Source organism: Balaenoptera physalus (assembly GCF_965194825.1).
Source record: "Balaenoptera physalus genome assembly, chromosome: 17".
NCBI lineage: Eukaryota > Metazoa > Chordata > Mammalia > Artiodactyla > Balaenopteridae > Balaenoptera > Balaenoptera physalus.
Genome location: NC_138895.1, coordinates 15,282,272 through 15,300,838, shown reverse-complemented (window position 1 = coordinate 15,300,838; position 18,567 = coordinate 15,282,272). Strand labels below are relative to the sequence as shown.

Here is an 18,567-nt window from a genome sequence, read left to right as displayed (position 1 = left end):
TAGTTGCGGCAAGCGGGGGCTACTCTTCATCGCGATGCATGGGCCTCTCACCACCGCGGCCTCTCTTGTTGCGGAGCACAGGCTCCAGACGCGCAGGCTCAGCAGTTGTGGCTCACGGGCCCAGTTGCTCCACGGCGTGTGGGATCTTCCCAGACCAGGGCTCGAACCCGTGTCCGCTGCATTGGCAGGTGGACTCTCAACCACTGCACCACCAGGGAAGCCAGTAGTATTATTTATAAACCTGAAGTTGCACAGCTATATCTGGCCAAGGAAGGGCTTTAATATAAAGCCAAGAATTTAAGCAGAGTTGAAAAGAAACATTCTAATTGAAGTCTCCTTAAAGACTGAGATAAATTGATAAAAATTTAAGAAATTATGAGAAAGATACCATTTCTTTTAGTTGATTAGTGTATTTTGCTTGAAAGGTTTTTGTTGCGTGGGTCATATTCTTTTAATCCATGTGGCTTGAATATAAGATGTATGGATCCCTATTTGTCGTATCTCTTAGTAAGGAGAAAATTAACAGGAGGCAGAAAGAAGGTTAAGGGGGTCCTCTTTGATTTGTGGAAACCAGTAGAAGTGTGTCAGGTGGGGAAGTCCAAGCGTTCTTTAGGTTTTGGGGTGGGGTGATGTGACACAATTTGTGTGTGTGTGTGTGTGTGTGCGAGAATATGTGTGTGATTTGAGAGCAACTGTATCCTTACATACCCAGCTGTAATGGCTCCATGGTAGAGATTTTTACTTATGTTAAACCTCAATCTGTTTTATTGTTGTATATTACTTTAAATAAACATTGATGCTTAAGCAGTTGATTTAATGAAAATTAGGCAGCAAGCTTGCTCTTCTTCCCTTTTTTGTTCATGCTTTTGGTCTCCCCATGGCTGGTTTTCTTAAAGCCTCAATGATCGTGGGGCATGTCATTATACCTTTCATAGTTTCCTAGGCTTGAAAATCAGTAAGTTGTACTAGTTAACCTCAGAGACTCCTCCCATCTCTCTAATTGTATAATTCCATGATTTTTATAGTAACATGTCATGTGTGACCTAGGTTTACAGCTTGGACCATGCAGTTATAAGGCACTTGTTAGTGAGTCATTGTTCCTGTCATGGAAAGAACACTTACATGGACACTGAGTTAACATGAGTCTCTTGTTTGCAAGGCTAACTTGTCAGTAATGTTTTCATTTATTAGAAGGGTGATGTACTGTCCCTTTGCACAAGGATGAGTGTGGTGTACTACAGTCCTTGTAAATTTTGTACTCCCATGATGGTCTTAGCTCAGGCTAATGAGAGGTTGCTTGGAGTGACTCCGATTTAAACACTTGTACTATTATTCTAATCCAGTCTGTTTTCTGGAGTGTGAGTGATAGTCAAACAAGACGTTATTATTCTTAAAAATAATTTTTTTTTAAATCAGCGCAGTGTAAAGGATTAACTGTGTCAGCATCTTTCTTTTTTTTGTGCCACTATGGCCTTTTTTCCGAATGACATTTTCCATGAATGCCTCTTTCTTTTCACTGCTATTTATATTTGTTGCTTGTTTTGATTTTCTTAGAGCTTTCCATGTTGTATCATTTCTTTGTATCAGACACGATGACCTCATGAGAAAAGCAAGCATACCCAAGGGTGACCTGGGACTGTACCTTTGTTTCCAGAACTCAGGAAAGCTTTTGCCTTCCCGTCATTGGTGTGTGTTCTGAGCATCTGTTGACGTTCTCTTTAGATTCCTTTCTCTTGAGTGAACATACCCATAAAGGAGAGGTATTTGAAATATGTGGCTGTCATAAATGAATACGAAGCATGCTGTTAATAGGAAATTCCTTGTAACTTTTAAATATGCATAGTAAAAACCCTATTGTATGGATTTGAAGCGTGTCATTTTTAGTGACTAAGCATGCAGGCATATAAATCCCTTTTATTTGGTCATGGCTTGCAGTTTGGTTCTTGAAGAACTAGTGAAGATAATAGTAATTCACACAGAATACTCTTCATGTGATATCAATTAAAATAGCACTAATCGGGACTTCCCTGGTGGTCCAGTGGTTGAGAATCTGCCTTCCAATGCAGGGGGTGCGGGTTTGATCCTTGGCTGGGGAACAGAGATCCCACATGCCGTGGGGCCACTAAGCCCACGCGCCACAACTGAAGAGCCCGTGGGCCACAACTAAGACCCAACGCAGCCAAAAATAAATAAATAAATAAATAAATAAATAAATAAATAAATGTTTTTAAAAAATAGCACTAATCAGCCTCATAATGAATCATTTGGCTTCCTCAGACGTCCATTTCATCATCCTTGGAATGTGGAAATAGGTCTAGAACAGGGTTTCTCAGACTCAGTATATCGAGATTTGGATCAGTTAATTCCTTATCCTGGGGAGGGACTGTTCTGTGTATTGTTGGACTTTTAGAAGCAGTCCTGGCCTCTACCCACTAGACGCCAGTAGCATGCCTTTAGTTGTGACAAACAAAAATGTCTCCTGACATGGCCGAAATTGCTGCCCCTGTGAGAACTACTGGTCCCGAATCACATTTTAAAGGTATATTCAATTTATTTATTTATTTATTTATTTATTTATTTGGCTGCATTGGGTCTTCGTTGCTGTGCGCGGGCTTTCTCTAACTATCAAATGGTATGATTCTAAGAGTCGGTGAATATAATAATTATGAGAGTATTGTGACAATTTCTTCTGTGGAGGGATATGAATGAAGAATAGAGTTTATTTTCCTTTTGCCTCTTTGGAAGTCTTTCTTGGTAAGGTTTAAATATTGCTGTGAACTTGTTCCTTCCATTAAAATTCGATGAGTCAGTTATCAACGTGTGAAAGAGGACACAGGGGAAAAGCCTTTGAACAAACAACACTTTATGTTTATGGATTAATACATATGGTTGGGATGCACTAGGCTACTGGGTGAGTGGTTACTCAACATAGTCATTAAGGGTAAGTCCTGGGACATAACAGACATTCCAAAATATCTGCTGGATGGAGGGAGGATGGATAGTTGGGCAGGTGAATGAAGGATCTGCTATTGCCAGTTCATGTGGCTTTAGGAATGGTACGTCATCAGTGACACCTAAAAACGGTGGTCATGAAAGCAAAGGAAGGAGGTCACTGGATGTGAGCACTCAGAGCCCCTTTCATCCTTCCATGATTCCCTCTGGGTACCTGCCTGCCTCTGTCTTTCCATAGCCATTTCCTTACATCTCTCTCTCGGGCCCTATATCCTTACTTGCCTGCCCTCTCCCCCTTTTTTAGATTTTTTTGACGTGGACCATTTTTAAAGTCTCTGTTGAATTTGTTACAATATTGCTTCTGTTTTCTGTTTTGGTTTTTTGGCCACGAGGCATGTGGGATCTTAGTTCCCCAACCAGGGATCAAACCCGCACCCCCTGCACTGGAAGTGCAGAGTCCTAACCACTGGACTGCCAGGGAAGTCCCTTGTCCCCCTTTTATATTTCTTGCCTGAACTGATTTTATTAGAGTTTAAAATATTGTATCACTTCTTTGAATCAGACATCATGATCTCATGAGAAAACAGAACCCATCACGTTTGCCTGTAAATCCACATCTGGGCATTCTTGAGGGAAGGAGAGTTTAATGGTTCTTCTCTGGTCATCTGAATCAAACCAGTGATGTGATTCCTGATGGTCTTCGAAAAATCACCTCCTTTTGATTTTCTAGAGTCCCATGTCTTTCTTTGATAATTTATTCCAGAATAATTAAAGTTTCTGGTCAAAGGACCTTATGTTGATAACTCTGATTGATGGATTCCATGTTAATGTCCTCATCATGATATTATTAGTTTGGCACAGAAGAGTATTTCTTCCATTTTACAGTTAAAGAAATCGAGGGTCCAATTTGTTAAGACATAGGCCAAGTGTCTATAGTAAGTGAGTAGTTTATTTATATGAAGGTTAGAACTTCTGAGCCCAGATCCGTATCACCAAGAAGGAGGATGGAATCGAGGTATGATAAATAATTTGATACGAACATCATACTGAATCTGTAGGACCAGAAAATTGAAACATTTTTCTTTACATTTTGTTTTAAAGTCATAAAAATAATTATCTAGGGTGCTACGTCAAGGTACCATGACTTTGATTTCATGGGAATATCTTCTCTAAAACGGACACACGACTGAACGTCAAGAACTGTCCTATGAGTTTTATTTTAGCAAATGTTGCTCATGATCTACTTCTTTTTTCTCTTAGACCTTCTCTGACCATGCCTCACAGGAATCTGACAGGAAGCTGCAATGTGAATTGTGGTTGTAAAATACACGAGTATGAGCCAGTCTGTGGATCGGATGGAATTACATACTTTAACCCTTGTCTGGCTGGCTGTGTTAATAGTGGTAACATGAGCACTGGGGTGAGTATATTTCACAAGTTCCTGTACTGTTGTTAGATTTCATATGCAAACACAAGGCTTCAGTCTCCCTTTTCAAGAAACTTCAAATAATCTACAAAATACCTTCTGTCAAACACCCAGAGGAAAGAAAATTATGCAATACTATATCATTTTTTTTCCAGGGATGATTGGAGCATTTGTGTATAGCGATCTGATTCCACATCAGCACTCCCCTGCTTACATTCTGTGCCAAACCAGTGAAATTTTGTAAGGTTGAGTGCTAGCTTTCTCCTTTGTTACCCTGACAGGGCCCTTGTGATGGACTTGAAGGTCAAGACGACCACATCTGGTGCTGATAGAAGAGACTAGGAGAGCACTTCCCCTGATCAGAGCCTGTAGATGGGCAATGGCCATTTTTCACAGACTATATTATCAGTTCAGACTTTTTTTTTAAACTTTCAGAGTAAAGATATTTCTGTCAGTTCAAGAATAGGCTATTTTGAGAATTCCCTTCCCAGTGAATTATAAATAGTCTGTAATACTGTGGGAGAAGGTTTTCATATTCTACTCAGTTCTTTATTGAGCCTTGTTTCATTCTTTGCATAAGAACAGATTGTAGGAGGCTGCTTTCATTAAAAGGTTAAAGTGCATTTGCTTGTTCTGTGCAGGCGATACGGGATTCTACTGTTGACTGCCTGTTTTGGGGATGTCATATTTGATTTCTGAGTTTTAAACTATAGTGATAAATTGAGATTCCTTTTGCTGGCCCCCCATTATGTAATTGGTGAGCTCCTGGGTGTGACCGAATTGAAAGGGACAGTGAGATCTATTCTTCTCAGTGGCTAAGTTCTGCCCTGGGAGTGAGTGAGTCCTCTGGTACAGCGTGCTCATTTTTTTTAACTTTAAAAATAACTTTATTACACTCACTTGATGTCATGCTGAAAATTGACAACACAAGCGTATAAGTAGCACATAAGCCGTGAAGTGTCTCTGTCTTATCACAATTTGAAAAATTGATACATACTTTTCTAACAACAGAGGCATGGATTATTCCTATTTAAGCAGCCATGTATACAACTTGTCTTCTAGTCTAGTTATGGGAAAGGATAAATCAGAAATATGCAAAGATGTCTTGCTACACATTGTAGGGTTAACCAAACAACACACTAAAAACTCAATTGATAAAGAAAACCAAGAGCATTGCATAATTAAAAATCGATAGCAACTTTGACCAACCTTACCCTTGGCAATAAATGTGGACGTAAGTATGCCTAAGGAGGTCATGCACACAGATGGCCACATGTCCTGTTTTATGGAATCTAGTTCCATTTCTGACTATCTTTCCTGGGAGTGCAAAAAGAAGGGGGTGGAAGGAGATAACATCAGGCTTTCTGGACCTTACTCTGGTCCAGACATCTGGTCATTTGCCAAGATAAACAATAACCTGAGGCTTCAAAACTCTCTTCAGGGGAGTGGGGAAAACATGGGCTCCTTGGGGATCATATCCCCAGGTCAGCCATCATTCTTACAAAGAGGCCCACAGTCCTTGGAGCACAGGCAGCCAAACAGTGGCCCATCTTTGTATTTGTTCCCCCTGCTTCTCTAGGTGGTCAAGAGGTCACAATGACAGTGAATTCATCTGATGTCCATTCAGTAAAAGCAGCATAATAGGCAGGAAAGGTTAATTGGCTGTTTTGTTTGAAACATGTTTTTAGTCCCTTGCATTAGCTGGTTTCAAATGAAAGAGCCAATGATACGTTCACTATTATAGACGCTGAAGTCATCACGGTTGCGTTATGAATTCTCTGTATTTATTTAACAGATATTTACTTTAGGTCCTACACTGTGTTCAGGGTTATGCTAGGCACTCCGGTGAGCACAAATAAAGATAAGGCTTAGTTCCTGTTTTTGAAGGGCTTCTTTAATCGGAGAGCCCAAGAATTAAACTGCCATGGAAACAGCATATGATTATGACCCCGAATGAGCATATGGAATGTGAATGGTATAGAATTGAATGTTGAAAGCTTCTTATCAAAGTTTAGGTTTAAACAATCTTGACCAGCAGATTTTGATGTTGTTAGATGCACTCTTTGGATCCACACTGTTAAAACGAGGAAGATATTTTCTTTTCTTTCTTTCTTTTTTTTTTTTTTTGGCCGCTCCGTGAGGCTTGCGGGATCTCAGTTCCCCAACTCGGGGATTGAACCCGGGCCATGGCGGTGAAAGCCTGGAATCCTAACCACTAGGCCAGCACGGAACTCCCAGAAGATATTTCCAATGAAATATTCTGCATAATTTTAAATGCTAGAGTGATTTTAGAGCATTTTAACTTTGTCTGACTATTCCTATGCTGAATTTTGCTTCGCATCCAACTGACCTTTGTTATCACTTAGATACGGAATTACACAGAGTGCACCTGCGTCCAAAGCCGCCAAGTGATCACGCCCCCCACAGTGGGGCAGCGCAGCCAGCTCCGCGTGGTCATTGTCAAGACGTATCTCAATGAGAACGGCTATGCTGTGTCTGGGAAGTGTAAACGGAGCTGTAACACCCTCATCCCGTTCTTAGTTTTCCTGTTCATAGTGACCTTCATCACAGCATGTGCCCAGCCGTCAGCCATCATAGTCACTCTCAGGTGAGGACAGCATTCGACGTCTAGGGTGGGTTATACACTCGGAGTTGCCAGAATTCCTGGTCCAGACTGGGGGCTGATGTGGTAAAACAGAGAGGAAAGCAAAGTGAGATTGTGCAGGAAAGCGCTCAGACATTTACCCGGTGAACTTAAGAGAAGGGAGTTTTCCCATGTCAGGCAAGGAAAGGAAGATGGTACCATTTCATACTTCCGAACTTTCTTCATTCAGATGCGTTCTCTCCCTATAGTTCAGGGAGACTGATTTTGGGTGCCTTTGGTCCCTGAAGTCTCTACCCTAAAAGTTTCAAGTGCAGGAACTGAAAGCCGTGACCGTTATAGCTACAAAAAACCTGGCCCTAGAGGAGGCGGCAAGTCATTTGGGGAAGTTTCTAAATTGTGCACATAGTGAAGAATATTATCTCCAACCCTGTAGATGGTTAATACTCCAGGATCAGTGCCATTGCTGCTGGTCTTGCAGTTCCAAATGCTGCTTTAATTAATTTCACTGTCATATAAAATTTTGACATTGAATCAAGGAAAGGGCAGACCTGGAAACGTATTTATTAAGTTGTTCGTGCTGTGCTTTCTTTGCTGTGTTCCATATCCTGTTCGTGTTTTTTGGCTTCTAAGAGAGAATGTGAAAGTTACCTTAATGGAAGCCCTATTTAAAATGCTGACACCAGCACATTTGGATCAGAGTTTTGGTATTTGCAGTTAAGACTGCAGTGGACCAACAAAGGAAGGGGGCAGCGTGGTGAAGAAACAAAAGCACGCCCACAGCAGCTTTAGGGGGGCTGGGATGCAGGGTGGTGAGGGAGTGAGGGGAGTCAGTCTCTATTCTCCCTTTTATGCCCTCCCTGGCTCCTCAGTACCCCGCAATGCTGGGCACCTGGTGGGATGCATCTGCTGTGACGTCATTCTCAGCAGGGCAGTTGGGCTGCTCCCATGCTTGTTCTGCATATTCTGGCTTCCCTTCTATGGGATGCTGAATTAGACCATGTTCAGCCGATGCATTCATTGACAGATAACAGCACACGAAAGTCCCATTGGTCCCAATGGTTTACTCACTCAATTCCTCCATCAGCAGATACTTACGTAGTAACAAAAATGTGTTCCACACTGGGGAAATTGCTATGAGAAAATAAAGAAATTAGGGGAAAAGATGACAAACATGCTGGTCCATTATATACTGAGAACCCTATGTGTATGGGATAGAAAGGATAAAGTACTGTGTCATGAAAAAATGTGAATCATTAATAATCTAATACTTTGAACTTTAATTCTACAAGAGATGTTAAATAACCCAGATAAGGGCTGCCCATTTTATAATGTTCAAACATGGCAGATCACCAGTCGGCTTCTAACCCAAAACTTGAGAAAAGGAGCCCTTTAATCTTTGCTAATTACAAAATCAATAGACTCCAATCTTCCTGCCATGTGGGAATTACTTGGAGCATAAGTTTTAGGAAAAGAAGAAAATGTGAGGTGACTGGGAAGGGTTCATTCTTTTTCTAACTTTTGACTTGTTTTCTACACATTTTGGGATCATTTTAAAAAAAAACCTTTTTTCTCTATACTTGACAAATTATGGGAGTCATGTTCAGTGTACACACCTACCATTCTGGGAAGTGCAGGCGAACAGAGAAAAAGAATGCAATAGTTAGGATAAAATGCTACATATATATATATATATATATATATATTTTTTTTTTAACAGAATTGATTTTGCAAACTCAGAGCCACTTCTGTACCTTCAGCAAACTCAGTTAGAGCCACTTCTGTACCTTCACCTTCTATACCTTCAGCTGTGAACCTTTGTCCTTCCACCGTTATTTACACAAAAAGTAGAGTTAATCGGAGTTTCTTTGCAGTCTTCACTGGGGAGACCTTTATTCGGTTATTTAGCCATAAGCAGTCTTGTTCTGCTATTGTTAGTAAATTCTAGCGAATTCAATATTTTGGCCCAGCATGTTTGGTCCCTGGCTCTGCAGCTAAGCAAGCTTGATTTGACATTCATTTTCTTGAGGCCATTATTCTAAAACATTTCTTTCTTTACCTTCTTCGTAGGTCCGTAGAAGATGAAGAGAGACCTTTTGCCCTGGGAATGCAGTTTGTTTTGTTGCGAACACTTGGTATGTTCCTGTATTTCCAAGAGTGCCTCTTTGTTCCTCTTTGTAGATGGCAAATTTCCACTGTCCTTTAAAAATGGCAAGTCAAGTCATTTGTTACCATTCATAGTAGCTAGGATTTTACAGGTTAGTGGGGAGGCACAACTTCCTCATTTCCTGACTTGGACTAAAAGCTGACCAATTCTATCACTGGTGAAAGAAAACAAAACTGACTTTAGATCAGTTTCTCTTTCACTGTGAACATAAACTTGGGCTAAATTCCCCAGAGTTTTGTAGAGTAAGAAATCTTGAACCAAGAAATTGTTACGGGCTAAAGGACCTTGATGTTTTTGTCCCTTTTGTGCCTTTGTAACATGAAAGTGATGGGATTTGGTGCTCATTTTTTTGTGTGTGTGAAAACTTCAATTCCTTACTTCTTTCCAGTCATTTTATTGGGCTGGGTAAAGAGTATACCGATCAAGTTCCCTGAAGAAAAGAAATTAAAAATTCTAAAACAAAAAAAAAAAGAAAGTTTTCCAAACGGATATATAAGGACTACGTTTTACTTATTAACAAAAGAAGCTCGTTAGCGCTATGTCAGTGGGGTAAGTCCCAGAGTTTATTTGGACGTGAAGAATAGCCTTCTGATTTTTACAAACACTGCATCACTTGTGGTGTCTTGGAACAGTGACAGGGAAACAGCGTGTGAAGTGACCCATTCCCTTGATGGATTTCAATGTATTTTTATATGACTTCCTCATTGTCAGGCATATTTTTTCTTTCTTTCTTTCTTTCTTTTTATTTATTTATTTATTTATTTATTTATTTATTTATTTATTTATTTATTTATTTTTGGCTGTGTTGGATCTTCGTTTCTGTGCGAGGGCTTTCTCCAGTTGTGGCGAGCGGGGGCCACTCTTCATCGCGGTGCGCGGGCCTCTCACTATCGCGGCCTCTCTTGTTGCGGAGCACAGGCTCCAGACGCGCAGGCTCAGTAGTTGTGGCTCACAGGCCTAGTTGCTCCGCGGCATGTGGGATCTTCCCAGACCAGGGCTCAAACCCGTGTCCCCTGCATTGGCAGGCAGATTCTTAACCACTGCGCCACCAGGGAAGCCCCATATTTTTTCTTTCTTAAGTGGCAGTCTGTCGTCTTCTTCAGCTGTTATTTTCCCCAGTAATCAGTATCATTGCCCACAACACAAAAAATTACTTTTTTGATTCAAGTTGCTTATTTCAATCTTGAAGGATGAAACATTTTAAACACTTAAAAATCATCTGGCCCTTGGCAACATGAATACTCTCTGAAATTCTCATTTTGTCTGATGTTGTGCTTGATGGCCCAGACTTAGAGTGAGGACTTGTCAGTGGGCATCAAAGGCTTCTGGTTGTTTTGAATTAGGTGGCTTTTTTTTTTTTAAATATCAGATTTTAATTTCACTTATTTTGCAGAGGGGGCGCCGTGCCACACAGCTTTCGGGATCTTAGTTCCCTGACCAGGGATTGAACCCCGGCCATGACAGTGAAAACGCCAAGTCCTAACCACTGGACTGCCAGAGAACTCCCTGGGCAGCTTATTTTTTTGGTAACATTAATAACTTTGAAAGCACCGTTTTCCAAAGAATGCTGGTTCAAGGAACTACTGACATTCTGTGATTTAGTTAAGAAGTTTGCCTTACACTTCTCATTGAAAACAAAAAAAGTTATTTTCAAAGAAGGAAATTTGTTTAGCAAAGGGGTAGTTGAATAAGAAATGAAAAAAGTAGTTCCTCCTTTTTGCTTGGCCTGTCTCTGATGCCAGGGGCTTGGGTGATTTCATATGGATGCGGAATAAGTCAACAGATGCACACCACAGCATAAGGAATTAGTGGAGGGAGAACAAACATATCAGGAATTTATTATTTAATTCAACCTTACCTTAAGTTCCACTGATGATGAAAAAGTAGAGTTAGGCCACTTTCCATTTCCCCAAGTGCCAAAGCAAAAAGAGAGTTTCAGGTATTTCAATGATGTTAAATTTTTAAAAAGTGAAACATAGTTGATGTACAATATTATGTTAGTTTCCAGTGTACTACATAACAATTTGATGTTTGCAAACATTACGACATGATCACGACGATAAGTCCAGTAACCATCTGCCCCCATACAACATTATTACAATATTATTGACCTTATTCCTTATGCTGTATATTACATCCCTGTGATTTATTTATGATTTAAGTTTTGTACCTCTTAATCCCCTTCATCTATTTTGCCCAGCCCAATAATGTTACATTTCAGTTGTAGTGACCATATCTCCTTTTAAATGAATACAGTGTATTTAAAAATGTATCACTCGGGGGACTTCCCTGGCGGTCCAGTGGTTAAGACTCCGTGCTTCCAATGCAGAGGGCTCGGGTTCGATCCCTGGTCAGGGAATTAAGATCCCACATGCCGTGCAGTGCAGCCAAAAGATAAAAATGTACCACTCGCAGCCTCCTGGGCTATTAGCCCACCTATCCTCTCTCCCTTCTTCCCCTCCTCCTTCCCTTCCTCCTTCCTCTCTTTTCTTCTTCCTTTCCTTCCATTCATCACTTCCTTTTATAAACTCTTATTGAGGATCCATGGGCTGTCCTGATAGGTCCTTGGGATGTGAAGAATAAAAGGCATGGTCCCTGCCATCGAGGAGCTTATGGGTGACAGCCTTACAAATAGTTTAAATACTGGGTGATAGTGGACAAAATGGAGGTGTACACAAAATGCAATGGTAATACGGTAGCATCTGAGTGAGTCAGGAATTTAAAGGGGGAGGAGATATTTGCAAGATGAACAAGTTGGGAAGAAGATTTAAAGTATTTACAATTTAGTGAACATTTCTATGATAAGAATATTATGACAAGATGTGATATGTATTTACAAAAAATCAAGTAACACGAGAAAACCACTCCCTTCAACTGGTTTTTAGAGCAAACAAGCATCCTGTTAATTTACAGATCTGTTTCCTCTTATAAGATGTGCTAACTGTTTTTCTTTTTCTTTCTTCCGACAACTCTAGCGTACATTCCTACTCCAATCTACTTTGGAGCAGTCATTGACACCACCTGCATGCTCTGGCAGCAGGAGTGCGGCGTGCAGGGCTCTTGCTGGGAGTACAATGTCACATCATTTCGTTTTGTCTATTTTGGTTTGGCAGCCGGCCTCAAATTTGTTGGCTTCATTTTTATTTTTTTGGCCTGGTACTCCATTAAATACAAGGAGGAAGAACTGCAGAGGCAGAGGTGGAGAGAATTCCCTCTGAGCACCGTGAGTGAGACGGTGGGCCACACCGACAGTGCCGATAAGTCTGTCCGGACTAGATCTTGCCCGGCTTTCAGCACCCAGGGAGAACTCCACGAAGAGACTGGTCTGCAAAAAGGGATCCAGTACACAGCACGGACCTATCCGGGGCCCTTCCTAGAAGCAATAAGTTCCTCCCCAGACCCGGGCCTGGAAGAAAGCCCTGATGCCATGTAGCCTCCCTTCTGAAGCTTGAAAATGGAAGACTTTTGTGGGTTGAGTTGAATATGGCGACTTGAGAAACACCCGTGCCTTCTTTTCTTTCTTTCTTTTTTTAACCTCTAAAGACGCAATCCTCAAACCAACAAAACTCAGTATACACAGCCACTGTTGATTGAGGGCTGGATACCTCAACAAGACTGAGCCTTTCCCCCCTTCTCTCCAAGAAGGAGGAGTTTAGATAGATTTGTTACCATTTCTGAGATGTTAATTTTGATGCTTATGCTCCAATATGGTATAAGGCTGGGTGCGTGATTAACAAAGTCATGGGAAAGTGCGATGGCGGTGCATGTCATCAGCGTGCACTCTGAACAAGGGTGAGCTTGACCATGATTTTGCATTTACAAAGCAGAGTTTTTAGATGTGAACACCTACTGTGAGTCCTGCTGCAAAGCACAAATGAATTTGCCTCAACTATGCAATTTGATTGGGAAACTGTAAGTGCAGCATGTTACTTTTGGTGTCAGAGACTAAAGCAGATACGGTTCTGAAATTAGGAAGCTAAACTTTCCCTAAAGTACTGTTAGTAGCATTTTAAGCCATAGCAGAGCTAAAAATCAGGTAGAACTTTTCAAACGCTTCAAAGGAACCATAAGCGTAGCGTGAAAAAGGGAACAGCTACTTCGTTTCATAAGACACATTCTCTTTTAGTCTATCTGCCCCACCGTAAAGGAGTTAAAGAAGCTGCTGAATCATGAACCTGAGAGCTTGAATATCAACTTCAGGGTTCTTTCATAAGGGGCTTTAACACTCGTGTGCTATACAATATGGCTAGAAACTGTCATTTGAGATGCATAATAAGGAAAGAAACTGATGGCTTTCTCATCCAAAGAAAATTGCTGCAGAAATTCTTTTAGTTTTTTTTTTTTTTTATAAATTTATTTATTTATTTTTGGCTGTGTTGGGTCTTCATTGCTGCATGCGGGCTCTCTCTAGTTGGCAACGAGCGGGGGCTACTCTTCATTGCGGTGCACGGGCTTCTCATTGCGGTGGCTTCTCTTGTTGCGGAGCATGGGCTCTAGGCGCGCGGGCTTCGGTAGTTGCAGCGCACAGGCTCAGTAGTTGTGGCTCACGGGCTCTAGAGCGCAGGCTCAGTAGTTGCGGCGCATGGGCTTAGTTGCTCCGTGGCATGTGGGATCTTCCCAGACCAGGGCTCGAACCCGTGTCCCCTGCATTGGCAGGCAGATTCTTAGCCACTGTGCCACCAGGGAAGCCCTCTTTTAGCTTTTAAGGGCCCACATAAGGGTTGTTGAGGACTGTAACCTTGACACTCAAAATAGTTGGAAAAAGAAATCCCACAGAAGTAAGATTGAGTCTCACCTGACCATTTTAGTTACATACCTGGAAGTACTAGCCCATGTGTAGCTTTCTTTTTTATGTGCAGAAAATTGCTGCAGTAACTCTGAAATGGAGTCATTTAATCAGGAAGGTCGCCTTGAACACAGGAGGAGGGAGATCTGTGAGCTGGATTTAGGTTATGATCCCAAGTAATGGTTAAAAATTATGTAAAATAAACTGGTCTGTCATACTGAATCCTACCTTATCTGAATCATTTTATAGCTCCATTTAATTCCTTTCTACTGTAACCTTCCTGCAGTGACTCTGAGAGAGGATTTTTCTGTTCCTAAATGCACTTGGGGTTCAACATCCATCATCTTTTTCAGTATCTCCCAGCACATCACTTTGATGTAGATGCCACACAGAATGTTTTCTATGTGGTCCTTAAGGTAGATGCCTCCTGACGGCACTGTGGACTGCTGACAAGTTAACTCATGGAATCTGGCTGCTCAGAAAAAGAATCATGAGAACTCAGACTTAGGAGGGACTATAATGTACAAATATCAATATGATTGTGGACGGTTTCTGCCAATGAGCCTATGCTTCTATAAGGCTAATTTGGGAAATGGTTTCCTTGGCTGATTTACAGTCTTCCACAGAAGGGATGAGACTGACCCATGATTCTGGCTTTTTGCCCTCCATCCATGGCTGCATAGGTGGAGTTGTGTGAATATTCCTGGGTTCAAGGTTGTTTTCTTCTCTACCTAGGAATGTCATTGGTCAAATGGCTCTCTTGGTTGCATGCAGTTTATGGAGAGGTTTCTCATCGTTAGACTAAATAATGTCTACAAGGGGTAGAGTCAGTGGTCCCAGGTGACAAGGACTTCCCTTGGGGCAGACGTGTTTGGCTAAGTCATAAGAAGCATCGTTGCCTGTAATTACACTGTGTCTGTCAAACTTTGGTCAACTTGGTGTAGTCTGAAGGTCTTCAGAGAATTTTGCTGATTATCTTCATGTCTACTCTGGGGGCTTAGTGATCCCCTTAACCCTTTGTGGGAGATCTTTAATCCTTTAGAAGAGAAAGTTTCCTTTTGTGTTGGAGCTAAAGATATGTAGATTGGGAAGAGGTATTTTCTTAATTTTCCTCTGATGGTTAAGAAACTGCACTGAGAGAATTTTAGTGGGATTGGCACTTTTTTTTTTTTTTTTTGTAGCTAAGATTGTGTGTTCCAACACTCTTAGAATTTATCTCTTAGTAGCACATTTTGAAAAGGAGCTGCTCTTAGAAATCTACGACCTGAAACGATGGACTCATCATGTAAAATTAGAGACCCCCTCCCCCTTCTCTACCGTGAACAGTCATCCAGTTAAGCCATCACTGACTGCGCACCATTTCCCTATCAGGCACTATTTTACCTAATTACCATCTGCCAATCTATGAAATCCTTTGGGTTGATCAGGCCATAATTCAAAGAAATTGGCCTGAACTGTACACCACAATGTTAATATTGTATTTCCTCAAGTATCTGGTACTTATAAATAGCAGGTATATCATTATTGTGTTGTTGGTGAATGTAGAGTAAGTAGTAAAAATCTTGGGGGACTGACGTTTTGGAATATGTACCAAATAAGAGTTGTCCCCAAAATGCTTTGGGTTCTGGTGGCATCATTGGACTATTACATAGTCAACTGAAGTGACTACTTGATAGATGACACCATTTAATTGTATATATATATGAGGTCCTTATATGCTTGATAATAAATTGGTCGTGTTACTTTAGAGTCACCACTCCTGTTAAAAGTTTAATTGCCACTCTCCATTAGCTTAGGCTTCTCATTACTTATTTTTTGGACAGGTCACCTTCTTCTTTTAAAAACTCTATAGATTAATGTATTATTTGACTTTAATATGCAAATATAATATCCTTGAGTCTAGCCTATTAATTTAGAAACCCCAGGGGGTGGAGTGGGCAGTTAGTACACATTATTTTGGTTATCTTCTGTAGCTTGAAATCCATATCCTTTGTAGGTGGATGTAACTCTTGAAAACAGTCAAAAGTCATTCAGAACTAGGGTAGGGGAAAGAAAGGAGCAGCAGAAAGGAAACAAATCAGCATTTGTTGAATGTTGACTATTGGCAGAGCATTTTGTCAAGCACTTAATATACATCATGCATTTAAATCCTCTTAATAACTTTGCAAGATAACTATTTTTATTGTTTTTCCTTTTTTTAAACAGATCATGAAAACTGAGGCTCAGAGAGTTAACGTGATTCGTTTAGGATTGTACATAGTGGCCAAGTCAGGGTTCAGACACATGTTTCTCTATTGTGCACTTCTTACACTACATAATGCTGTACAGTAGTTTTGGTTAACATAGGTAAGATGTGACTATAAGATAGTGAGGTGAAGCATTTCATTTTTTGATGTGTTACTGTTTCTGAAGAGTAGAGAAATTATTATTTCCTTGTGTAAAACAGAAAAAAAAATCTGTAGGAAACATCAAAATTGAATGTTTTGATTTTCAAGGTAAATTTACATTTATTTACCTAAGTCTTATATTCACAATTGTTTGTCCTGACATACCTCAAGTATTTATTTATGGTTCCTATTTAATATAGAACAAATCCAATTTTAATGTTAACATTTAGTCTCGGTAGAGTTTCTGAAATGAATCATAATGAGGAAAGGTGGTTCAGATTTGTTGAATCTGAGGTTTGGGGATTTCAAGTGTATGTTTTTTTTTTTTTTTCCCCCTGTTTCAGAATGTTAACATTTATATTAGTTTTTTTAAGTGACTATAGCTTTTAAGTTTCTTAATAAAAGTTTTAAACGGACACATACAAAGTGTTACATGTTAAGTGAACAGATACGAAGTGCTGTATGTTATAAACCAAACCACAACCCGATTATTCCTGATTGTTACCATTAGTAGCTGCAGGAAAAAACAGGAGCATGTGCCTAGAAATGTCAGCTTATCTGCAGAAGGTAATGGCAGCCCTACCTTTTTACCAACCACCAAGACACTTGTCCCTTAGTCTGCATTTCCAGCTGGCATTGTTTGGTGGACTTGGAGCCAGAGAGTTTCTTTTTGGAGCCTGTTTTGAATCAACTACAAGTGCACCCAAGGGAAGAGAAGCTTCATAGTTTGAATGGACCTGAAGCATTTGCAGAGATTCTCTAGCTGTGCCCGGGAGCAGCAGGAGAGGCCAAGCCTGGAGTGGTAGCTAGTTATACTCTGTGATGTCGTGTGTACTTAAAACATCCTAAGTGGCACAGAAATATGAATATAACTATTGATATATAGGTGCATACTGAGTAGTCTAAGTAGCAGATAGATATCAAAATACTGCATAATCCCAGAATTGCCTAGACTGCAGTTTTGCTAATTCTGTTATACAGACTGGTAGATATCCTTTACACACACATATTTTGCATTTCCTCTTTCATGGAAGGGAAGGGAGTGCCAGGGCTGGTAAGGCGAAGTTCGTGGCCTCGCGCACTTTATCTTTTCTGTCTTCTCTCCTTTCCTTACCTTGCAGGATGCTGCTGGTATCTGGACTTCTTGCCACATAGGAATCAGATCTGTGTATGTTTGAAGAGGTTATTTTAAGCACTTCGTTTTTACTCAGCCCTAGGAAGGGTCATATATGACGAAAACCCTCCCTGGGTATTTGCTTTTGCAACATTAAAAAATAAATGCCTCGGTGCTAAAAGTATTTGATGACGCATGCTCACCGCAACAATGCACCACTGAATTCACAGTATTTCACTGATAAGGGGCAGCATGTGCTTTGCTTTTGGAAATCTGAAGAACTTCTCAGAAAACAAGCGCTCATTACTCTCGTTACTACAGCTAATCCATGAACTTTACACTGCAAAAATGAAGAGTGTAAGGGGGAGTACTTTTCTATGGAAAACTCGGCGCTTTTGATATTTATTTAAGCAAGAATAATCAGATGCTACAAAGAATTTCAGAGAGAGGGGAAAATATATTTCAGATAATCTTTTCTTATTTCTTCTCCAAAAAAACCTTACACCCATGTAAGATGTTTTTAATATTGAGGTTTTGAAGGTGTTGTCTTTTTCTGGTATTCTACTGTTACATATTAAAATTGAAGGAGAAGATATTATTGAAAACTAAAGTAATTGCAGGGATATATTAAACCAAAGGGGTGAACAAAACAAGTTTAAAGTTTTTATGTAGAAATGAAAAATAAGGATAATTGGTAAGGTATTATAGTGGGCATTTTTCTTAAAATACATACCTCTACCCCAAATATTAATTTAGAAACATGAAACAGGCAGGTCAGCCTCTAACTCTTTAGTTAAAGGAAATGTAATACTGTGTCAAATAAACTGGCATTAGGATCCTAGCGGAGTGTGTGTTCAGCGTGTGTGTTTTTGTGTGTAGGGGTGTGCTTGTGATGAAAGGCTGTTTTGAGTTGTTGCATAAAGGAGTTTGATTTTGTGATTTTTAAAATGAATATTTATTTGGAGACCTCTTAGGGTAATGTAAAAGATGTATAATTCCTGTGTTTAATGAAATCTATTGTCAATGTACTAATAAACCTTGGTTTACAACATCTTGAATACTTGATCATTGAAAATTCATAAAAAAAGTAAAAAAGAAAAAAAGAAAGAATAAAGTGTGTTGGATTGAAATTA

The 18,567-nt window shown here is 40.2% G+C and overlaps 1 protein-coding gene across 4 annotated transcripts in view; it reads left to right on the top strand.

Annotated features, from left to right (window-relative positions):
- SLCO5A1 (solute carrier organic anion transporter family member 5A1) overlaps positions 1 to 18,567 on the top strand; it is a 129,146-nt gene extending 110,579 nt beyond the window's left edge. For all 4 annotated transcript variants that reach the window (XM_082433618.1, XM_082433620.1, XM_082433617.1 and 1 more), the window contains 4 exons: positions 4,213 to 4,372; positions 6,745 to 6,986; positions 9,051 to 9,115; positions 12,123 to 18,567. In XM_082433618.1, coding sequence (XP_082289744.1) covers positions 4,213 to 4,372; positions 6,745 to 6,986; positions 9,051 to 9,115; positions 12,123 to 12,580 — 925 coding nt within the window. In that variant the 3' untranslated portion in view covers positions 12,581 to 18,567. The remainder of the gene's footprint in view (positions 1 to 4,212; positions 4,373 to 6,744; positions 6,987 to 9,050; positions 9,116 to 12,122) is intronic.